This window comes from Girardinichthys multiradiatus, chromosome 4 (assembly GCF_021462225.1).
Source record: "Girardinichthys multiradiatus isolate DD_20200921_A chromosome 4, DD_fGirMul_XY1, whole genome shotgun sequence".
In the NCBI taxonomy this organism is placed as follows: domain Eukaryota; kingdom Metazoa; phylum Chordata; class Actinopteri; order Cyprinodontiformes; family Goodeidae; genus Girardinichthys; species Girardinichthys multiradiatus.
The window spans coordinates 33,812,533-33,837,669 of NC_061797.1; the positions used below are offsets into that span (position 1 = coordinate 33,812,533).

The 25,137-nt window shown below is 40.7% G+C and overlaps 1 protein-coding gene across 1 annotated transcript in view; it reads right to left on the bottom strand.

Moving 5' to 3' along the window:
- ush2a (Usher syndrome 2A (autosomal recessive, mild)) overlaps positions 1-25,137 on the bottom strand; it is a 360,158-nt gene that overhangs the window by 246,693 nt on the left and 88,328 nt on the right. The window contains exons 21-29 of the mRNA XM_047364117.1: positions 20,109-20,272; positions 19,822-19,980; positions 19,482-19,710; positions 18,625-18,748; positions 18,344-18,491; positions 14,913-15,194; positions 13,086-13,261; positions 12,740-12,887; positions 1,408-1,514 (exon numbers count right to left, since the gene is read on the bottom strand). Of these exons, the coding sequence (XP_047220073.1) occupies positions 1,408-1,514; positions 12,740-12,887; positions 13,086-13,261; positions 14,913-15,194; positions 18,344-18,491; positions 18,625-18,748; positions 19,482-19,710; positions 19,822-19,980; positions 20,109-20,272 (1,537 nt within the window). The remainder of the gene's footprint in view (positions 1-1,407; positions 1,515-12,739; positions 12,888-13,085; positions 13,262-14,912; positions 15,195-18,343; positions 18,492-18,624; positions 18,749-19,481; positions 19,711-19,821; positions 19,981-20,108; positions 20,273-25,137) is intronic.

Below are 25,137 nucleotides of genomic sequence, written 5' to 3' on the forward strand. Positions count from 1 at the left end.
TGTCACTGGACTCCCTAGCTCTCAAGGTATGACCACAATATTAACCATAATAGACTGTTTCTCCAAATCTTGTCACCTCATCTCTCTTAGGAAACTTCCCTCGGCTTTGCAAACAACTGTTGGTCAAGCATGTCTTTCGGCTACACGGCATCCCTCAGGAGATCCTCTCCGATCGTGGAGCCCAGTTCATAACACAAGTATGGAAACAGTTCTGTGCAGCGCTGGAGGCCAAGGTATCAATCACGTCAGGTTATCACCCACAGTCCAATGGTCCGACTGAGCATATGAATCAAGAACTCGACTCAACTCTAAGATGTCTTACTTCCACCAATCCTGTAGATTGTAAGAAATATTTACCGTGGGTAGAATACGCCCACAATGCACTTTTCCTCTGCTACATGACTTTCCCCATTCGAAATCTCTCTTGGTTACCAGCCCCCCCTCTTTTTCCCACTGACGAAAAAGACATTGCCGTCACCTCTGTTCACCACCATATCCAGCGCTGTAGACCGATCTGGAAATCCACCATACAAGCACTCCATCGCACCGCTCAACAAAACAAGATATTTGTTGACAGTAAATGGTCTCCTGCTCCCCAATATCAACCCGGACAAACGGTTTGGTTGTCCCTCAGAGACATACCCCTAAAATCCATGTCCAGAAAACTGTCACCCAGATTCATAGGTCCATATGAAATTGAATCTATAATCAGCCCTACCTCAGTCAGTCTCCGCCTACCTGCCAGCCTCCGCATTCACCCAACTTTTCATGTTTCACAGATCAAGCCTGTGCTCACTAGCACTTTGTGCCCTCCGGCCGAACCCCCTCCACCAACCCAGGACCTCCAGGGTCATCCAGTTTACTCGGTCCGACAGATCGTAGACTCCCGTCGGCGGGGTAGGGGCTGGCAGTATCTTGTCGATTGGGAGGGCTGCGGTCCGAAGGACCATACTTGGGTTCCTAAGTCATTTATTTGTTATCCCTCTTTAATCACTGATTATCTTGCTTCTTTGCCTTCTTCCTCTTCTCGGCCGCCAGGTGGCGACCGTTGAGGGGAGGATGATGTCGGAGTCTGGGAGTTTGGTTATGTGTTGTTTTTTGCCTGCTGCTTACACTTGCAGTTTCCAGTCCCGGTTCCAGTTCCAGTATTCACCTTTTAAATAAACTTGTTAAACTTTTCTCCTGCCTCCTGAGTGTCTCTCTGCATGTGGGTCAAAAAAATTAAACGAACAATGACAATGCCATCGTTCTATGCAAGAACTACTCAAGATATCTTATTGTAGACAGCGAGGTGAAAAAAAACAAAGTGCAAGGATGTATAAAACTCATTTCAATTTTCTTCAGCAAATAACCAAATACAAATGGTAACTGGTAACTTTTAATAAAACTGTAAACTGGACCTTTTACCTGATAAAGTGGGCTTGGTCCATTAAGTTGATCTGGAGGATCCCAGTCTATCTGAATGGTGGTTGCATTTACAGGATGTAATAGAGGTGAAGACAAACCTGTAGGCGCTGAAAAAAAGGCAGGGAGAAAATATAAATCATACAAAACATGTCAATATGAGTTCAATTAGCATTATGTTCAGATATTTGTGTTTTTCTCCCTGAAACACCATCTTTTTTCTTTAACATCATGTTATTCAAATAATTAAAAAAATGTTTTAACATTAGCTATGTCATGGTTGACACAACAACCAGGAAGTGTTTTTCATGTTTTATTTTTTTCATGATGTTTAAACCCACGACCCACTATGGATGAAGCAGTAGAAAATGACTGACTGACTGTTTAAACTGATTTTATCTCCCTCACACAGTCTAGCATTTGACAAAAAAATCCTGTTTTCATGTATGAAGCATCCATTTAATTTCCCTCCTTCACTTTAAATGTTAATTTAAATGTCTCTTTGAAACATAGCAGGTGGTACTCAAGCCATAATTTTATTGTGTATCATAAATAAATCAACTGCAGACTGATATAGGGAGGGGTAAAATAATGGAGAGAGAAACGTTTCGTGTCATGGACCGGTATAGGGATGGGATAGATGTGTGTACATTAAGTGTCATTCCATCACTATGTTTCAGTGTTCGTTTCAGTAATTGTTGGAATGGCCTGTGGTGGAAGTAAATTAGCTCTCTGTGACACATGTGGACCATCTTCGGTCTGAGTGGTAATAGAGCACTTAAAAGAGAAGTGGATAGCTCGTTTTAGACAGCTCATCTAGGCACATCCAACTATAAATTACTGCAAACCAATAGCGAACCAGTCAATTGATATGGAGCTATGGCAATAAGACAATATGGATGTGACAACATGCAACTTGCTCGAAACAGTAGACAGCAGTTTTGTATAAGTTAAAAAGCCTTTGTAACATTATTAAAACCTGGAAGTTAGTGCTTAAGTAGAATATGACCTTTAGTTTTGAGGACTTAAAATGAGCAGTCTTTGCAAATGAGATACAGGCCACACTTACTGCATTATTTTGTGTAAAACTTTCAATCTTGAGGTTTTAAGATTTGATCAAATTAAACTGACCTTAGTGACCTCCACTGATTCACAAATTCAAGAAGCATGCCAAAGGCACCGCTATCTAGGCACAAGAAGTCAATAATCATGCAGGTCATGCTTCACAACATAAATGAAGAATGTATTAGGCAAGTTTAAACTACAGGAAGCACAGTCTGTTCACTCTTCAAATTGTCTATGACTTTCTGTAGTTGTGTCAATGTATTGACTGAAGCAATAGAAGGCAAAATCCCTGCTTACTGATAAAAATCAGTTTATTCTACTAGTTCGTTACAGAGAACCATAAAGATGCTTTTGGACCAATAAACAGAGCAATTCCAGTTCTGTTATCTCGAATAGTACTGGGTTCACTGGCCTGTTTACGTCCAAATTTAGGCAAAATTATTTGTCTTTTATTTTTTATCCTTTGTCAATGAACACGGGAATCAGCATTAAAAGTAAAGAAATGGGCACTGAATTACATGCAAGTTCATATATAATATTTTATTTTACCGTATCAGTAAAGAATTGACATTCCTCTAGATATCAGATCACAAGTCTTTGTCTTATTTTTAACAATCTTCTGATAACGAGTTACAAAATGGAAACGTAAGTTTAACTGTATTTTTGTTGGCCGAGTTTTTCGAGTGTCGGTTTCAGCAACAGATGGCTGCATGCACAACTTCAAAGATTCCCATGCTAACTATAAAACAAGCAGAATATCACTGCTCACTGATCCAGTTTGTGCATAGACACTGTAGGGTAAGAAACAAAGCACAAAATGTCACAGCAGTAAGTTAAACAAATTAGAGCAGATATATGTTAAATTCTTGTACCACATTATAATGAATTCTGAATCAATGAGTCCTGGTGTTCTGTTTTATAAGTGGTTGTTAGTTCTGGCATTTCTGAGCAAGAACAATGGATTGCTTCCTAAAGTTTTGCACACTAGATTAAGTGGTGCTCTGGGTACATTGAAGCTCTAAGGCAGAAAATCCTGACTTTTGCGGTTAATTCCTTTTTAGTTAATGGGAAGTCTGTATAATAGTAGAACATAAAAAATATGAGTTTATTAATAGAGCATACGGACTATTATGAAGACAAATCAGAATAAATTAAAGTCTGATTATCATGAAATGGTGGCCTTTATAATTTTTCCTTTTTCTCAAACCCATTAAACAAAGTTTAAAAACCTTACGGATGTAAAGACAGAATTCATCATGTTAAGGTTTGAGCAATTATAGTAGGTATCCCTTTTTTCTTATTGACTCTTGTGATTGTAATATGTTAAGATGTATATTATGTAAGTCAGTAATGTATGGTGCCATTGTATCTGCTTGTTGGTTAACTAAGCTGTTCCTCAGAATATGACGCAAACAGTTTGATGAAACCCACTTATGTGTTAACTAAAGCACGTGCACAAAGCTAACAGTCCCCCTGACAGCTTAATTTTAGCTGCTGATGTGGTAATGAACCAGCTAGATCATGGGCTAGCTCCCATCACCAAACGTCCGGGCATGTTGGCGTGTCTCTTGTTTTTACAGCGACCGACATGTCTTGATGGGCTCTTAGCATACAGCTACACCACGCACATAAGTATGCCACTTATTGACGCTGTGATCCCTGCCTTGCATATTTCTTTTCTCAGGAAGGGCCTCATGCCAATTATGCATAAATCAATAAAGTTCCTGTTCTGGTGAGAGGTGTTACAGCGTAAGCGTGTATGTGTGCATGTCTCTGTGTGTGTATGTCTTGTAGAACAAGCAGTTATGGATGTAGGATACATAAAACATCACAATCAGTCCCTGATTAGCCACTTACTTTACAATGTGATCAATAACTTTGTAGGGAGACACACACTATCGAAACCATGGCAAATGCATCAACACACATCGACGAAGATCTCCTTCCTTGTCTCATTATGTCTGCCACCATGTGTGCTCAAACATTTAGTTGTGTGCGTCGGTGTAATTCCAGTGGTTTCACAGATGTTGTCTGCTCACTTACAGCAGATGGTAGCTGACTCTAATGGTCCAGGCTTATGTAAGGGCCATTTATCAGTGCATCTGTAGCATGCTTGACTACGTCTTACCAGACACACAACCCATTGTGAAGATAAATTTCAGCAGAACAAGAGTTTGTTTCAGAAGAACTCACAGTGCTAAAATTACAGAATCTCCAAGCAACTTACAGTTGCATATAAAAACCTGAATGTTACATAAATGTAAGACACAGTAAACTAATAACATTTAATATTTCAATACTGATCATATTAGTAATAAACTACATTGCTGACTGATTTGGTTAAAAAATAGGAGCTAAAATAGCTAAAATATAAGCTATAAGGTAGTATGACATCTGCTATAACAAAGGATAAATACCCAGAGGAGAAACACATGCTATGCAGATTGTTATGAGATAAAACACTAACAAATAAAAAAGTGAACTCTGCCGAACAGCATGCCATTATCATTTCTTACAGTGGAACCAAGGGACATCTTTGGCGTAAGATGAAAGAAAAATGTGGCAACAGATGTGGCTGTTAAAAATACATTGAATGAGTCAACTGGGTACAATATGCCACATTGAATTGTACAGTATTACAGTCAAGAGAAGTCTTTGGAATCACTTGAAATAAACACTGCCACTGTGTCAACAGATGTAGCCATTAAAAATACATTTAAACAGCCAACCAATTACAATGCAAGACATCTTTCATTGCTATACACATGAGGAATGATGACTGGAGGAACACAGAAATATTTGCCATCTAGCTCTTAAAGGTTTGTTCAAATGCTAAAATCTAAGAGCAAGTATTTATGGTTGAAACAATTTCTTTAATCATTTCTGCATCTATTGTCTGGGTTCCTGAAATCTCTCTCTTTAAAGCAAAGAAAAAAAAAAAAAACAGCATGATCAGGGAGCACAGAAATCCTAAAGTCTGTTGTGGGGACAAGTCTGCAAGTCAGCAGTTTTTCATACTCATGTGCGGCTATGTGCTATTTGTGAATAGGATGTTTAAAGACAGAATTAAAGTGTTAACTGCATAAAAATGAAAGCTTGCTGCAGAGTATCGACTGGTGAGAGAATCTAATAAGGCCATTAAATACCCTTATTAATCTTAATAATCTTATGTTTGCCTGTGTCAATTTGGGAAGGGAAGTTCATCTAAATTCTATACATGTTATTAATCTACAGAGAAGAACCAGAGAGACAAAGTATGTGTGTTTCTCTAACTCTGTGTGTGTCTGATTCATGGCCAGCAGGAAGTGTGTGCTACGCCACATTTTTCTCTTTGTAATTAACAGTAAATTGTTTTTACTGCCGGCACCATAATATCCCCTCTGGTTAGCATGACCAATGCTGTCGCCACTCAAGCATGCAATGACTGACTGCACTCCTTGATGTGCTTGTGTGTACGTGTGCAGGTAAGATGCTTTATTATACTGCAATATAGCATTACAAAATAACAGGAAATATTTGTGTCACTATTCATGATATCAATATTTGCTTTTTATGAGGTGCTTTACACACATTTATATATACAGGTCCTTCTCAAAATATTAGCATATTGTGATAAAGTTCATTATTTTCTATAATGTCATGGTGAAAATTTAACATTCCTATATTTTAGATTCATTGCACACTAACTGAAATATTTCAGGTCTTTTATTGTCTTAATACGGATGATTGTGGCATACAGCTCATGAAAACCCAAAATTCCTATCTCACAAAATTAGCATATTTCATCCGACCAATAAAAGAAAAGTGTTTTTAATACAAAAAACGTCAACCTTCAAATAATCATGTACAGTTATGCACTCAATACTTGGTCGGGAATCCTTTGGCAGAAATGACTGCTTCAATGCGGCGTGGCATGGAGGCAATCAGCCTTGGCACTGCTGAGGTCTTATGGAGGCCCAGGATGCTTCGATAGCGGCCTTGAGCTCATCCAGAGTGTTGGGTCTTGAGTCTCTCAACGTTCTCTTCACAATATCCCACAGATTCTCTATGGGGTTCAGGTCAGGAGAGTTGGCAGGCCAATTGAGCACAGTGATACCATGGTCAGTAAACCATTTACCAGTGGTTTTGGCACTGTGAGCAGGTGCCAGGTCGTGCTGAAAAATGAAATCTTCATCTCCATAAAGCTTTTCAGCAGATGGAAGCATGAAGTGCTCCAAAATCTCCTGATAGCTAGCTGCATTGACCCTGCCCTTGATAAAACACAGTGGACCAACACCAGCAGCTGACACGGCACCCCGGACCATCACTGACTGTGGGTACTTGACACTGGACTTCTGGCATTTTGGCATTTCCTTCTCCCCAGTCTTCCTCCAGACTCTGGCACCTTGATTTCTGAATGACATGCAGAATTTGCTTTCATCCGAAAAAAGTACTTTGGACCACTGAGCAACAGTCCAGTGCTGCTTCTCTGTAGCCCAGGTCTGGGGAATGCGGCACCTGCAGCCCATTTCCTGCACACACCTGTGCACGGTGGCTCTGGATGTTTCTACTCCACACTCAGTCCACTGCTTCCGCAGGTCCCCCAAGGTCTGGAATCGGCCCTTCTCCACAATCTTCCTCAGGGTCCGGTCACCTCTTCTCGTTGTGCAGCGTTTTCTGCCACACTTTTTCCTTCCCACAGACTTCCCACTGAGGTGCCTTGATACAGCACTCTGGGAACAGCCTATTCATACAGAAATGTCTTTCTGTGTCTTACCCTCTTGCTTGAGGGTGTCAATAGTGGCCTTCTGGACAGCAGTCAGGTCGGCAGTCTTACCCATGATTGGGGTTTTGAGTGATGAACCAGGCTGGGAGTTTTAAAGGCCCCAGGAATCTTTTGCAGGTGTTTAGAGTTAACTCGTTGATTCAGATGATTAGGTTCATAGCTCGTTTAGAGACCCTTTTAATGATATGCTAATTTTGTGAGATAGGAATTTTGGGTTTTCATGAGCTGTATGCCAAAATCATCCGTATTAAGACAATAAAAGACCTGAAATATTTCAGTTAGTGTGCAATGAATCTAAAATATATGAATGTTAAATTTTCATCATGACATTATGGAAAATAATGAACTTTATCACAATATGCTAATATTTTGAGAAGGACCAGTAGATATATGTTTATGTTTGCATTATTTTTATTATTTGTGTGCGTCTCAGTCACACTTGTTCTGGGGAGTTTGCATGCCCCTCTGATCTTATGTGGTTTATTCTAAATGTTCAAGGTCCTCCCACAGATTTAACACATTCTTAAATTACTAGTGAAGGAAAACAAGAGTTACATAGTGTTGGAAAGAGACTCACTGAAAATCTCTGACAGTACTGAACGGTCAAAAATGTTTAAGAACCGAGTCAGTTGTAGATTAAAAAAAAATAATATCAACTATAAGGGCTATCTGTTTGTGGCGCTGACCTACTAAAACTCTGATAGGTGATATCAAACTTAAAGAGGACATATCATGCAAAATCCACTTTTTTAGCCCTTGAAAGCATTTTGTTGTGTACTTGTACTCTGTAGGGGTGCAGAAAAGTTGAATTAGTTTCTCCAGGTGCTGCGTTGATATCTTTATATTCTGCTTGGGGCATATTTTTCAATCCGTTCAGTTTTCTTTATTCTCGATTATGCTTTCTGAACTGTTACATCACAGTATTTGCTGCGGAACACCTAAACAATGTTACGGACCTCCTGCTTATGGCTTTCACGTATCTTCATGTATCTGCCAATCTCGTTGCGATTTTGTAGTCCAAGCCCATGTATGCTGAAGATAGAAGGGCAAAGATCTGTTTGGCTGTTGAGTGTATCACCCACACAATTCATTACACTGTCCCCCAGCATCAGAACCTTTTGAACTGCCTGGTCAATTTAGATTTTGTCATGGAAATGTACCCACATCAGTGGGGAAATTCCTTTCATAACATCACCTGACACTGAGTGGTCCCTCTTGGAGAAGTGCTGCTGTGATCTAGAGCCACAAATCTCCACACTCCACAAGTGGAGACCGCAATATGTTTAAAAACAGTGAAATAAGACCTAAACAGATTGGTCTCAGATTGTTTCATTGTGGTTATAGTTTAAAAGCCATTACCTCTCCAAACTGTATTGAAAATTCATGGATAGAATTGTTATGATTAGGGTTTGTTTGGTTTTTTCTTAGGTTTTTCACAGTTAAGGTTTTAACTTGTTCTTTTGTTATTTTCCTGGTTCATGCTTTTGTTTTGTCGTCTTGTACATGTTTTGTCAAGTTTGGTTTTCGGATCTGGTTATGCTTTTGCTTCATGTTTTTCTAGTTTGTGTTCTAGAGTCTCTGTTTTGCTCCAGTCACGTTTTGTTCTGTCAATTAAGTTTATTCGGTTCACCTACACCATGTTAATCAGTTTTGTTTTCCACCTGTACCATGCTCCATTTATACACACCTGTTCAGTTAGTCGTCGCGGAAACATTTCTCATTCTCTCATGCTCATGTCTTGTTTTCATGCTCAAGTCTTGTTTTTTGATCATGCCATGCCTGTCTTGCCTGCCCGTTTGTTTTGTTCCTGCCTCCTGTAGTGAGTGAGTTTTTTGTTGTTAAATCTGTTGCACTTACCGTCATGCTGCCTTCTGGTCTGCATTTTGGGGTCCTATATCTCACAAACCGTAACAGAATGTTTCCGCCAACCATGGACTCCGCGGAGAAACAGAAGGCAGACGCCTTGGATCGCTGGGTTGAAAGGCAGAAGGAGGAGGCGATGAGGAATCTGCCGACCAACCTGGAGGTTCTACCCTCTCCTCTGCTGCTGGAGCAGATGGAGGCTGAGGCGTTTCAGTGCCGTTCTCCGCCTGCTCCCCTGGCTGCGCACTCTGGTCCAGCAGTGAAGTCTTCGGCCTCCTCCCGCCGCAAGAGACGTCGGCGCAGAGCGCCTTCCTGTGGTTCGGCTGCCGAGGAGGTGGTTTCCCTGCCAGCCGACGTGAGGGCTGCAGCTAGTAAGCCTGCATTTTCGTCTGCCACAGCACTGTCTGCCAGGCTCGCTGCACCTCCGCCCATGCCGTCTGCGCTCGCTCCAGCTCGGTGTTCTGTGGCAATACCTGACGAGCTGGAGCAGCGGTTAAGGTTTTTTGCTCGCCATATAAAGAGCTTAAGGAAGACCAGCCTCATGTATTCCTCTCTGGAGCTGATGGAGAGAATCAGGCAGGTGGAGAGGGACTATGAGACTTCAGTAAGGCTGGTTTACTGCCGCCCACCTTTGTCCACGCCAGGACTCCAGGGAGCTGCTGCTGCTGCAGAGCAGCCCACGTCAGGTCTCCAGAGCGCTGCTGCAGAGCAGCCCATGCCAGGTCTCCAGAGCGCTGCTGCAGAGCAGCCCACGTCAGGTCTCCAGAGCGCTGCTGCAGAGCAGCCTGACTCCAGGCCTGACATGATGCCTGACCCTAAGTCAGCCTCTGCTCACGTCACTCAAGGTCAGGCCGATGCCTCAGCTCCTGCTCAAGTCACTGAGGGTCAGGCCGACGCCTCAGCTCCTGCTCACGTCACTGAGGGTCAGGCCGACGCCTCAGCTCCTGCTCAAGTCACTGAGGGTCAGGCCGACGCCTCAGCTCCTGCTCACATCACTGAGGGTCTCAGCGACGCCTCAGCCTCTGCTCACGCCACTGAGGGTCTCGGCGACGCCTCTGCTCATGCCACTGAGGGTCTCAGCGACGCCTCAGCCTCTGCTCACGCCACTGAGGGTCTCGGCGACGCTTCAAGGGTTCGCCTGGCTCTGCTTCAGCCTCCGAGGGTTCAGTTCGCCTGGCTCTGCTTCAGCCTCCGAGGGTTCAGTTCGCCTGGCTCTGCTTCAGCCTCCGAGGGTTCAGTTTGCCTGGCTCTGCTTCAGCCTCCGAGGGTTCAGTTCGCCTGGCTCTGCTTCAGCCTCCGAGGGTTCAGTTCGCCTGGCTGTGCTTCAGCCTCCGAGGGTTTGCCAGGCTCCATGCTTCATGTTTTTCTAGTTTGTGTTCAAGAGTCTCTGTTTTGCTCCAATCACGTTTTGTTTTGTCAATTAAGTTTATTCGGTTCACCTACACCATGTTAATCAGTTTTGTTTTCCACCTGTACCATGCTCCATTTATACACACCTGTTCAGTTAGTCGTCGCGGAAACATTTCTCATTCTCTCATGCTCATGTCTTGTTTTCATGCTCAAGTCTTGTTTTTTGATCATGCCATGCCTGTCTTGCCTGCCCGTTTGTTTTGTTCCTGCCTCCTGTAGTGAGTGAGTTTTTTGTTATTAAATCTGTTGCACTTACCGTCAATTTTAAATTACCTCCCCCAAACCTGACTCCTAATTGCGGGTGAAAGGAAAAAGGAGAGCTTAGATTAGGATTAAAGACTACTACCTAAAGACATAATTCATAAAGTGGTTAAGCTCTGAAACGGAGTTAAAATAGTTTCAACTGAGAGGATGTTTGTAACAATCCACAGATCTTTAATAATTGAAGCCTGGGAGATGTTACCAACCCCATACCTTCAGATCCTCTGCCTGCACTAAAGATCTCCGAGGAAGATGTAAAAAGGCTCTTTCAGCGCATGAAAACAAAGAAAGCTGAAGGACCTGATAACGTCTCCCCATCATGCCTGAAAGCCTGTGCAAATCAACTCGCCCCAATCTTCACCCGGATCTTAAACAAGTCACTGGAGACGTGCGAGGTCCCTTCCTGCCTCAAACGATCCACCATCATCCCAGGGCCCAAGAAACCCACCTTCCTAGGATTAAATGACTACAGGCCTGTAGCCCTGACGTCTGTGGTCATGAAATCCTTTGAGCGGCTGGTGTTGAAGCACCTGAAAGACATCACGGCCCCCTGCTGGACCCCCTGCCGTTTGCTTACCGAGCAAACAGGTCGGCAGATGATGCTGTTAACATAGGTCTACCCTTCATCCTGCAACACCTCGACCGTCCAGGGACATACGCCAGGATCCTGTTTGTAGACTTCAGCTCGGCCTTCAACACCATCATACCAGATATCCTCCACCAGAAGCTCACCCAGCTCAACGTCCCAGCCTCCACCTGTCAGTGGATCAACAGCTTCCTGATGGACCGACAGCAGCAGGTGAGACTAGGGAGCATCTTCTCCCGATCCAGATCAATAAGTACTGGTGCCCCCCAGGGGTGTGTTCTATCCCCACTCCTCTATCTGTACACAAATGACTGCACCTCATCGAACTCGTCCGTGAAACTCCTGAAGTTTGCAGACGACACCACTGTCATCGGACTGATCCAGGACGGTGATGAGTGTGTATACAGACAGGAGGTGGATCGGCTGGTACACTGGTGTTGTCAGAACTACCTAGAACTCAACCCACTCAAGACTGTGGAAATGGTGGTGGACTTTCGGAAAACACCACCCCCATAAACCCCCCCCTCACCATCCTCAACAACACTGTATCGGCTGTGGACCACTTCAGGTTCTTAGGAACCACCATCTGAGGACCTGAGATGGTCCTCACACATAGACACTGTTCGAAAGAAGGCCCAGCAGAGACTTTACTTCCTGAAGCAACTCAAGAAGTTCAACCTTCCACAGGAGCTGTTGGTCATCTTCTACACTGCCATCATTCAGTCTGTCCTGTCTTCATCCATCTCAGTGTGGTTTGGCTCATCCACAAAACAGGACAGGTCCAGACTGCAACGAATAATCAGGACTGCAGAGAGAATAATCAGGGCTGACCTTCCCTCCATCCAGGACTTATACAGGTCTAGGGTCAGAAAAAGAGCTGCTAAAATCTCTGCAGACCCCACACACCCTGCACATAAACTGTTCAGAGTTTTACCTTCAGGCCGCCGCTACAGAGCACTGTTCACTAAAACCAGGCGCCACAGAGACAGTTTCTTCCCCCAGGCTGTTTCTCTGTTGAACATTCAATAGAGTACAAAACAACAGCATACAGATGTTGCAAATGCACATTTTTTATTCATATATGTGTATATCTGTATATTGTATATATGCATATTCTGTAATGCAAAAACAAAACCAAAGAGCAAAGTGTACCGGAGTCAAATTCCTTGTTTGTATGTACAAACTTGGCAATAAAGCTGATTCTGATTCTTCTCATAGAAAGAAGTCTCTATAAGCCCATCCCCATTGCCTGACAAAATGGAGCCAAGAAGGATCCAGTTCTTGTGAGCCCATCTTTTCCTTTGTCAGTGCTGAAGGACGTAAGCCCTTGAATGGGCATAGAGACTAATTGTGTGAGTTTGTGTGAGTACACCTTTTTCTTGTACCTGCTGGTAAGGTCCGCCCTGTGCTTGGCAGACTCGTAATGCAACCCATTTTTGTGCACAGTGTCACAGAAAAGTTGTAAACATGGTATGGCTTCAGCCCCTCTACTCTGTGTACAGGCAGTGACGATGCTCCCATCCTATGTAAGACCTGAATGCAAGAGATATTTGAAAACCAATCAGAAGATCATGAACATTTTCTACATAATGACAGCTAAGACAATAATCATTCAAAGAAAAAACACTAACCCTATTCTGACAAATATATCAAGATATTTACATTTAGGCAACATTTTGTTTCTTTACACATCATATTTAATAATTTTTATAAATGTGTGCAAGAACTTACCTGACTAACAACTGGAGGAGCATAGGGATTGGTGGTTTGCTCAGTTAGTAAGTTGACTCTGTACTCTGTGACTTGTCCTCTGGAAATTATGCCGTGACCCTCAGTAGAGTTCCATGTAACGTTGAGGCTGGTGGGTGACAGTGCAGACACAACTGGAGGAGCCACAAACTCTGGGACTGGAAATGGACACAACATTTCAACCATCAGTTGCAGCAAAGTAGAAGAACTAGCAGCGAAGCAAACAGGAGTGGAAAAAACACACTTATCAAACATCTCCTATTTTCTCTTTTTGAAATATATACTTTGTTCTGGGCTGCACGGTGGCGCAGTTGGTAGCACTGTTGCCTTGCAGCAAGAAGGTCCTGGGTTCGATTCCCAGCCGGGGGTCTTTCTGCATGGAGTTTGCATGTTCTCCCCGTGCATGCGTGGGTTCTCACCAGGTACTCCGGCTTCCTCCCACAGTCCAAAGACATGCCTGTTAGGTTAATTGGTCACTCTAAATTGCCCTTAGGTGTATGAATGAGTGTGTGCTTGGTTGTTTGTGTGTTGCCCTGCGATGGACTGGTGCCCTGTCCAGGGTGTACCCTGCCTCTCGCCCATAGACTGCTGGAGATAGGCACCAGCTCCCTCGCGACCCACTATGGAATAAGCGGTAGAAAATGACTGACTGATGACTTTGTTCTATTAGTGTTTTAAATTAAATATGTCATCATATTATGTTTTTCTTAAAACTGAAAATCAAGTAATTTCATTATTTGTACCAAATGAGAAAATTCTGCCAAACACTGACAAATCAGAAGTCTGTCATTGTTATGTGGACTAAATTGTTTTGAGTATTGCACAATTCTATGGTTGTGATAGCCATAATTACATGACAGATTAAAGGGGGGAATTCTTTATTTCACCATTGATGGCATCAAACTGTGAAATATGCTATGAAATGTGATTTATGGTCAACATAACTACTGTTTTATTTTTGTCATCCACACTGCATACGTACGTGCTAAAACCCTGGCACACATTTCACATCTAAAATCATGTTATCATATGCTTGTTATCCAGACACATAGCTGAGAGTGATGTTGGAGGCAATCATTTAGTTCTAATGAGCCATATCATCTCTTTGAAATTTAAATACCTTAATGAGGTACCCCTCCCCCACGTGCATTTTTTATTTCCATTCCATTTTTTTCAATCCCTCTGACAATTACCCTTGTTTCTTTTTTTGTCTCTGTCTCTTTGTTGAATTTTTTATTTTTTTACCTTATTATGTTGTGTAAGCAAATGACATGTCCACAGTTTATATCTACTGACGTATGTCTAGAGGTAAAATTATTATGTACTGGCTTCTTTCTGTGTTGGTAAATTAGAATGGCCTAAAGAGGAGGCTCACATTCCAGGAATTGCTTCTTTGCTGGTCTGAGAATATTTTCTCACACTTCGCTGTCAAAAAATAAAAATCAGCATTCTGGTAAAGCCTATAAATAACTATGTATCATCACTAGGTCAAACTTGATGCCAACACATTACTCAGATAAGGACTAAGCTAACAAGCCAGTAAATTTAACCACTGAAGTAAAACAACCACTGAAGTAAAACAACTAAGGATTTGAATTGGGGATGTTCCTAACAGCATTGGTGAAACATGGTTCCTTTACAACAAATGAAAAAGCTTCTAAATGTCTATTCTTTCCACCCATATACTCCGTAAAAATCGTTAGCCATTATGTTTAGTCATTTTTCATATATTGCTGTGTTGTGTTTAGAAAGAGAAAATCTGACCCCTCTAAACTCCAATATTACAAAGTTATAGCTGTGGATACAAACCTCCCTCCAAGGTGTGTGCTGTGGTCCATTCTGATGTGACATTTCCAGCACTGTTGATGCTTACAACTCTCAGCTGATAGGCTGAAAATGCCTGCAGACCCTCTATAATGGTACTAGTTTCAGGAGGGGACAAGGTACTCCTTTTAGTTGGACTTCCTTCTGGGAAGACACTTGGGTCCAGCCAACCAGAGCTGGAGAAAACTCTCCTCTCAGAGTTAAAAGCTGATACATTCTTTGATTCCATTGGTCCACGGAGAAAGACCTCATACTTTGTGATGATGCCTGTGCCGAAGAAAAAAGGTAAATCAAAGTAGTATGTGAAATATGAGTGTGAGTATGACTGCATGTATGACAGCTGATTTTGATGCCAGATGTTTATATACACTGTATAAAATGACAACCATTTTTTCCCTCACTCTCTGACATTAAATCAGACAAAACCTTTCCTGTGGCAGGTAGTAAGAATTACCAGAATTCTTTTTATTTGTTAAATGTCAGAGTAAGAAGAGAGAATATAATCAGAAAATATTTTATCACTTCATTTAAATGTAGATGTTTACATACATTTCCTTAGTATTTAAAACTGTTAAACGGTATGATGTTTTATGTAAGTTTCTCACAAAATTTCACTTCACGCCCATTCCTCCTAGAAGAGCTGGTGTCACCGAGTCAGGTTTATAGGCTGCCTTGCTCACACATTTTCTCAGCTCTGCTCATATATTCTATGGGACTGAAATCAGAGCAGTGTGATGGCCACCCCAGAAAATTTACTTTGTTGTCCTTTAGTCACTTTGAAACTAGTTTGGTGGTATACTTGGGGTCACTGTTCATTTGAAAAACTCATTTTTACCCAAGTTTTAACTTCAAGGCTGATGTCTGCAGGTGTTTCTTCAATATTTCTACATGGTGTTCTTTCCTCATAATGCCATTTAAATTAGTGAAGTGCACCAGTCCCTCCTGCAGCAAAATACACACAATACATGATGCTGCCACCCCCGTAGCCCACAGGTGGGATGTGTTCTTAGGTTTGCAAGCTTTTAATTTCATTTCATCACACCACAGGACATGTCTTCAAAAATTAAGATCTTTGTTTCAGAGCGCAAATGCAAATTGTAATCTGGCTTCTTTTTGATGCTTTAAGAGTGCATCTTCATCCCAGAGTTGCCTTTCAGCCGTTGTTTCACAGGTCTTGTTTCAGTGTGGAAATTGACTTTTAGTTTTAGCCAGCATCTTTACAAAGTGTTTTGCTCTTGTACTGTGGTTGATGCACATATTTTGCACCAAAACACATTCATCCCTGGTACAAGAAACCTGTCTCCTTCCAGAATAGTAGGAGCACTAAACATTCTCATGGTGTTTATATTTGCATATATTTTTTGTAAGCCAGATTGACGTTTTGCTTTCAGGCATCAGGAAATTTTACCCAAGGATGAACTAGACTAGTAAAAATCCACAATTATTTCCCAGATATCTTGTCTGATTTTCTTTAAGAAATTTTTATAATGTGTCACACACAGTCTGAAGCATGTGCTTAAAATAACATCACAGAGGCATGCCATAAATTAATTCAAATTCAATTTTATAAGCTTACAAATCATTTAGACTTTCCCAAATTGTTTAAATGCATAGTGATCTTGTTGTAGGTACACCTCTCTAAAAAATGCTAAAATACTTTCTCTAAATATTCTGGAAAACAAACAATTTTGATAATCACAAATGATAAAATAGGAATAATGTTGAGAGATTTAATGTCAGACAGTGCAAAAAAATGTGTGTTGATAAAGTGTATGTGAATTTCTGGTTTCTGTTTTTGTTTGCATTTACAGCCAAATATTTTCACAAATTCACACTTCTCGTCTCTTCCTTTCAGCATAAATGATAAAATATGTATTTTTTAAATATAATTTATTGGTGGGAGGAACACACACTCGTGACAGCGATGGACAGCTTTAGAAAACTGGCTAACAATCAAGCCGTGGCTTGTCCTGTTTTTGCTCTGACCTTTCAGTATTTTCTAAACTAATTTAATTTAGCGCAGCATCACTTTGTGATACTTTCATATAGAAAAGCAGTTTTGTATTTCTTGTTATGATTTATCAATAAAGACATTGAGATATGAAAATGAAGCCCAAATGTAATTTTTTTTAAATGTTGTCCTGCTTGATAAAAACCTGTGAAGCCCTGTGATATATTTATTATATCGGTCATGGCAGATGGCAGTTCACACTGAACCTGGTTCTGCTGGAGTTTTCTTGCTGTTAAAGGGGAGTTTTCCTTTCAACTGTGGCTACATGCATGTTCAGTATGAGGGATTGCTGCAAAGTCAATGCAAGCGACTGTCCACTGTTGCTACATGCTCATCCATGAGTAGTGAATCCTACAAGTCACTGACTTGATGCAATCTGCTAGGTCTCCTAAGATAGAAAACTTTTTAACCAATTTAAAAAATAAACTGAATTTGACTCCACTGTTAAAATAGTTAGGTTTAATTGGAATGTAGGTACCACACTTAAAATCTGAATGATTCGACTGAATTAACTTTGTAAAGTGCATTGAGATGACATGTTTTGTGAATTGGCACTACAAAAATAAAACTGAAATGAATTAAATTGACTGAACTTCAGTATTATCCAATATTTCATCAACATCTGTGTCCTGTTAAATCAGTATATTACATGAACATTTTTGAAGAAATATAACCAAAAGATGCATTCCAAGCCCAGTAGAAACCTACCAAAAACTCTGCATTGGTCGCCAATAAAAATAAAAAAAATTCTTTTAGCAAACGTTTTCCTTAAATTTTACAAAATAAATAATGACAGCAGTGAAAAAAACAAAACAGCAACTTTTGCTCTTTTCCATCAAAACCATCTTAACCATTCAACATTCAAGGTTGGCAGAGTCATGCAAAGACATTAAGACTGAGTTCAGCTAAGAAAAAAAAATATCACAGGGGGGAGACATGTTTTTAAACCAATATTGGAAAGGGAAAGAAAAACAACTAATGTGATTTCGGGGATGAAGTTGGGAGGAAAAATGATCAATAAGAACAAAACTACGAAAGATGAAAACAGGGAAAAACTCAGATTGTGCAGCTTTGTTGGAGACTGAGCCTTAGAGCTATAACAAAGCTCTCTGGATTTACCAAAAGCATTTCCAGTTGAGTGTGTATGTTGTGAGTGTGTGGGAGTTTATGTGTTTGTGTGCACTGTTATGTCATTACCATTCAGCTTGAATAACACAGGCCAACAGCACTACTATAGGTTATTTGTTGAAAATACATTTCTATGTAGGTTTGGTTTACTTACACAATCTTTCATCTTGAAAGACATTAATGTATTTGAGTTGTTCTGCAATCCTTAATTACACTAATGTGTTCACAGTTTTGTTTGATTATATGCATTAACAGTATAATGTGTGTGCAGATATACCATTGGGCTGACTGGGAGGCTCCCAAGAACCATGCAGTGTATGAGGTCCTGTAGCATTGATCCTGGGAGCAGACTGGTTTTTTGGGGATGCAGCAGCTGTCAGAAGAGACAGTGGAGGGCCAGAGGTGCAGCCTCCAGAAGAGCATGCCTGTGGATTAAGAAGACAATTTATAATCTTAATTTTAGGACAAAAAATGTAAAACTTTAAAGTTGTGCCTTGTTTAAAAACAAATAAAATAGCATATGTGGTCTATTACTAACTGGTTTCTGAGCATACCTACCTCCAGTGTTACAGAGTACTGTGTGAAGGACTTTAAACCACTTGCCAGAGCCTCTGTAGACAAACCTGTGTAGTGAATAACCGGCTCTGCTTTATTAAATGACTCCACTGATGATAACACAAACCTAAAAAGGACAAATGATTTTTATCAAGTTTTTTACTTACTGCACTTGGTTGTATTATTATATAATGATATTCAGGTGAGGTCTAGTGCAGTGGTGGCCATATTGGGCAGTAGCAAAATATGGAAAATATGTAAACTGAACAGACGTCAGGTAAACATGGACAATAGCTTTAAAATATGAGCAAATCTTTGTTAAACATTCCACAGTCTCATTTTCATTTCACATTGTTTGCTGCTCACGCATGATTAATTGGGGATTTAACGATTATTTTACAATTCTTTAAACTTTTCATTATTCTTTTTCTTTACTTCAAATCTTGATAGCCTTCTTACTATAAATCGTATTCTAAAAAGTTCAAACCACTTACGTAACTCTATATTTAAATACTGATTTTAAACACAGCAGACTGAAAAAAATATTGCAATATATTTCCTTCCTTAGACAGTCCCTTTAGCTAAAATTTCCACCACAGTCTTCCAAGCATTACACATAATTTTTGGATATTCACCTAACTTTCATATCACAACTTCATTATAAATGAACTCCCCTTTATTCACTTCACTGAAAAAACAAATGTCCTCAAATGTCTGCAGCGTTCACTCTGGGCATCTTGCAGAGATTTTTAACCTCACTCTCTAATGTAATATCAGATGTATTGCAAACAAAAGTGTGTACGCACGTGCTCCGTCTTTACATACTCAACTTCATACTTGCCTTTCCTTACAGTCCTTACCTCTCGACTGGGCCTGTATCATTTCTTGGTATGCTCCAGTTAAAGCTTGCACTGGTTGGACCTGGTCGTCCAAGGAGGTTTATATGAAGCTCCTCTGCAGAAGGTGGTGCCCCTAAAGTCTGGTACGAGGCTGATGCACTTATTGTCTGACCAGCTACATTAGCTGTTATGAGCCAGTAGGAGTAGTTGGTAAAGGGAAACAAACCACCATCCTCAAATGATTCAAGGCCTTAAAAAAAAGAAAATAATATTAAGCCAGAAAACACAACACAACAAAGTTTATGCTATTTAAATAAAATTAGCGACAATAAAACCTTTAAAAAGCTGTGTTGGTACATACTGAAAGGAAAGTGACTCTGGATGGTATGAACTGACTGTCCATCCCTCATGAGGGTGTAGTTGAGCCTATGTGAATTAGGGGAGTCAGGTGGACTCCATGAAAGATGGATTGAAGAGTAACTAAGAGCCAAACCAATCGGGGCAGGCTGCTGTAAGGGGGCTGTACAAAGAAACAAAAAAGAAGAAAAAAAAAAGGGAACCAGAGAAACACAAACAGGGTTTTAATTATTTTATAAATCCCAAAATCTCACATACTATACTAATCATAACAAAAACTGATGGTACCACCTTTGCTGCATCCAAAAGGGTTCTCAGGATCAAAATGACTCGCTACAGGCTGGCATGAATCACACTTTTCTCCAGTTACCAGCAGCTTACACAAACATACTCCTGTGTCTGGATCACATGAACTGTTGGCACTGCCTGCTGGGTCACATGCACAAGGCTGGCATCTGTTTATGAAAAAAGGGAAGAAGGGGTATAAGGAGGTATCTGCCAAGCATTACTGAATTATTAAGCTTAAGGGCTCATGGAGTGTTCTGTTGATGATGAGGTTCCTTTTGTCTGAGCACTTCTTTAGACATTTATGAGGTTAAGAAATGTTTCCTAATTAATACAAACTTAAACCCATTCAACCTTTCTCTGATACAACTTTTTTTCTCTCCAAAAAACACCCCACACCCATATCTATAGAAAAAGTACGGCCGCTTTTCCCCACACCTGAGCCCCCTCATGCATTCACAACAACGGGATAGGAATCATGTCTAAAGAAATTACTGTAACCTCTTCACCAATCAGTGAGTTAAAATTGGAGTGTTTTTACACCAGGACAATCTGGGGTACTCAGTCTGGCTGAGCAGGAAATGATGAAAAATGTCACAATTCTATTTGGATTGGTTCACTTTCACACCGCACTTTTGAAAGCAGGCCAAACCACCTGGACAAATTCATGCAGTTACTTAAGCTGCTTGTTTGGGGAGGTATCACATGAAGTTATCAAGCTTGTTGCTCTGTCTATGACACAAATGCAGCAGTAAGGAAACAAGATAGTGGAAAGCAAGAGAATATGGTAACACACACAAAGAAAGGTATTGCAAGGATTTAAATTAAACTTTTTACATCACATATGTCAGTAAATCATATATTCACTTTCTGTCCTTGGCCCGTTAAATAGTCTATTGGCTTCCCCAATGTATGCAAACCACCCCAGGGTTCAATTTCAAGTGAACTGAGACCCACATTTTCAGGCAGACCAAAGCATGTTTGTTTGGATCGCACCAGAGTTCAGATGAGCTTTCACACCTGCCCCAACGTAGCAGACAATCTTGGGAAACATCTAAAATCAACATAAAGCAGACCAAGCAATATTGGTGTGAAAGTACACTTAACGACCACTTTTACAGATAAGTACTCAGATGTGGTATTTGTGGCAGTCCTTCCTCTTGTTATTGTAACAAAGCTCCCCATGAGGTACCGTACATTGTGCTCGATGGGACAATAGTATGAAGCATGTTTTGTCAGTCTAGATTTAACCACATATCCTATGATCATTCCAAAGCTCTCTTAAAGATATTTCAATGACATTTAGACTGAAGCAGTCAAGCTGATTTTGGTATATAAATGTAATAAATGGATACATTAACACTTTCTGAAAAACACTTTCTGTACAAAATTGTCATGCCGTTTCTTTCCAATGTTGCTCAGAAGGAGGGATACTGCAAAGTTCATGAGTTGTACAATTGGTTTCCTAACATAGAAAACATTTCTAAACCAATTAGAATAATAAACTGAATTTGACTGCACTGTATTATTAGAATCCAATTGTAATGATGCATGTGTGGTTATACTGAAGCTTGCACCAGATGGAAAGTTTCTCATCTGAAATATTTTTGGGAATGTTTGGACAGTGTCAGTGAATTTATTCGATTTGGTGTTCACTCACAAGAGAACTGCTGGGTCATTTTCTTAACACTGTGAGGGGAAATCCTAACTTCCATCTATACCACCCCATAGCTGTGATATTAACTTCATACCCCATCAGAGTTGCCAAAGACTGTGTCCATTTGTGTGACGGCATGTATTTGTCTGACGAGGTCTGTGTCTAGGTCACTGGTTTGGTGTTACTCCCACAGGGGCAAGATAGTGGGTGAGCATACGGTCACTCACCTTACACCTTTACAAACACAAAAACGTGCGGTGCAGTCTGTGTGTTGGAGAATGTTTTGCACACACTTAAACAAACCAGTCTGGCAAACTGACACAGTTTAACCATGCTACTGTCACCTACGCATGGACATTATTGATATGTGTTTTTATTTTGCTGCATACTGTACTAACGTTATGTCTTTCTCACACACACCAGTACACCTTCTTTATTGCTGTGTGAAAAGCCACAGCCTCGTAAAGAGGCGCAAATTTGTCCTGTCAACTGACGCACCAACACGCATACACACTTTGATACAGAAAATGCCACAGCACTCGACCTTCACTCCCTTTTCCAAGGAGAAGCATCAATGTTGCATCCAGTCTTCCTTTTATCAATGAGCGTAAAAGTGTAGTGTTTGTGTTTTTATGTTTTTATGCAATTAGGGAGAACCAATAAAGAACATTTCAACATGAAATTTAGGGTTAACATAGATTGAATTGAATACCATAATACAGAATGTAATTACTTTTTTAAACATTTAGTTTAACAATGCACAAATCATCAACGACAAATTGGATGGAATTCAAGAGACTGTACATAGCCATGATCAGTGTTTAACATTGCTGGAGGAAACGCTGAGTCCTTTCATCAGCGTTTGGAGAAGGTGGAGGACAGTCACAAGAGGCTACGCGCTGAAAACGAGAAGCTTCGGGCTAGGCTAACTGAGCTGGAGGGGAGAGGCAGAAGGAGCAACATCTGGTTGGTCGGTATACCTGAAGGCATTGAAGGTCCACAACCCAGAGTCTTTTTTTTTTCTTAACTACCGCGGGACGTGTTTGGTCATGACACTTTTCCGTCGGCACCGGACTTGGATCGCAGCCTGATGCCTAAGCCGGGCCCCGGAGGTAGGCCACGGCCGTCATACTCTGCTTTCATCGTTATCAGAACAAGGAGCTCATGGTTCGGGAGGCCAGGAAGAGGGGTAATCTAAAGTACCATAATGTCCTGTTCAGGATCTACAAAGACTACCCCCCTGACGCAGTGAGCAAATGGACGGAATATAGGTGCGTAATGTCATTTTTATATAAGATGGGACTGAAATCCTTGTTATACCCGGCAAGACTCCACATCACACAGACTAACGGAACCCGAACTGCATTTGGCTCGGTGGCCAAGGCTGAGAGGTTTATTGAGGACATTAATAAACCATCTTGAGTGCCATACCTGTGTGAGTTAGAATTATACCCATGTGACAGGCAATTATACTGACTAAGTAAGTAATAACTGTAATTATGGGTTTCTTATGGTTAAGTGTATAAACTTCAATGTTACTTGGATAACAAAGCATCCAATTTGCCTGGGCCTGACCTTGTCTTGTTTATTAGAAGGGTATTTGCTAATTTTTTTCTAAGGAGCAGATGGAGATGTTATTTAGATAGATTTTGTATGGAGGTGCTGCAGGTAGATAGAGAAGGTGTGCTTTTTGTTCTTACAGCTAGTTTCGCCTTGGGGTTTTCGGGAGGGTTTTTAGGTTCCGCTGCAAATAACAGTATTTTCTTTAGATTCCTTTCTCAGACCAACCAGGGTAAACTGTTTAGTATTTTGTTTTACGTTTAGTAGTTGATTGTTTTTCTTTCCATAATCCTTGTTGATGTTATGAGTATGATAAATAATTTTGGCTTTGTTACTTGGAATGTTAAAAGGCCTGAACCATCCTGTGAAAAGGAAGAAAGCTCTCACACATCTTAAAAAGTTTGATACAGGAATTGCATTTCTGCAGGAAACTCATCTTAAAAATCCTGAATATTTGAAATGTGGGTGGTTGGGGCAGCTTTTCCACTCGACCTTTCAGGGCAAGGCCAGGGGGGTTGCTATACTGATTAACAAAAATGTTCCCTTTATACTGTCCTCTTTAATATCAGATCCATGTGGGCGTTTTGTTATTGTGACTGGTAAACTCTATAATAATGTCATATTAGCTAATGCATATGCTCCAAATGTTGATAACCCCCAATTCTTTTCTTGCTTTATTAAACTGTTTCCTTGTTTAAACTCATATCAGCTCATTATGGGAGGGGATTTTCATCTGTGTCTGAACCCTGGGATGGATCGATCATCGAGACCAGGTTATGCTCTATCGAAATCAGCATCCTATTTACAATCCTTTCTTGCAGAATATGGCATCTCAGATATTTGGTGTTTTTTACACCCCAACAATAGACAATACTTATTTTTTCTCATGCTCACCATAGCTACAGCAGGATTGATTACTTTTTAATTGACAATAAACTGATTACGGATGTCCAAGCATGTGAATACCATACTATAACAATATCTGACCATGCTCCATTGGTACTTAAGTGCAGAATATGATGTACTTACTTTACACTCTATAGAATACCTACTATTAAAAAATAGGAGTAACTTGTATGAGCATGGCGATAAGGTCGGTGAGATATTGTCAAGACAACTTAAAGGCACCAGAGCTAAACAATCCATTAAAGGTGTAAAATCTCAGCATGGTAAGGTCATCTCAGATCAGCAGGGGATAAATGAAGCTTTTCAACAGTATTATGCACCGATAGCATTGCAGGAAGTCGAGATGGCAATCAAATAACTGCAATCTCAGAAATCTCCTGGGCCAGATGGTTTACCTAGTGAGTTTTACGTTACATTTGCTACACAACTTATGACTGAGATGGCGGCTATGTACGTCTTAAGAAAGGGTCTCTCCCTGCCACCTTAAATCAGGCATGTATAACACTACCAAAAAAAGGTAAGGACCCCTTTGACTGTGCATCCTATTGGCAAATATCCTTGTTAAATTGTGATTATAAAATAATAGCTAAGGTACCGGCCCGACGATTGGAGAATGTTTTGCCCGACATTGTCTCTCCATATCAAACAGGTTTCGTTAAAGATAGACGCTGTTTTTTTTAATATACGTCAACTGCTCAACATTATGTACTCCACATGCCAGGATGACTCAAAATGCCTTCTCTCCATGGAGGAAGAGAAGGCATTTGACAGAGTAGAGTAGAAGTACCTTTTTGAGACATTGGTAAGATTTGGATTCGGTAGCACATTTATCGCATGGATTAAGTTATTATATGCCAGCCCTTCAGTCATGGTTCTAACAAATAATTTTTATTCTAAACCATTCAAACTACA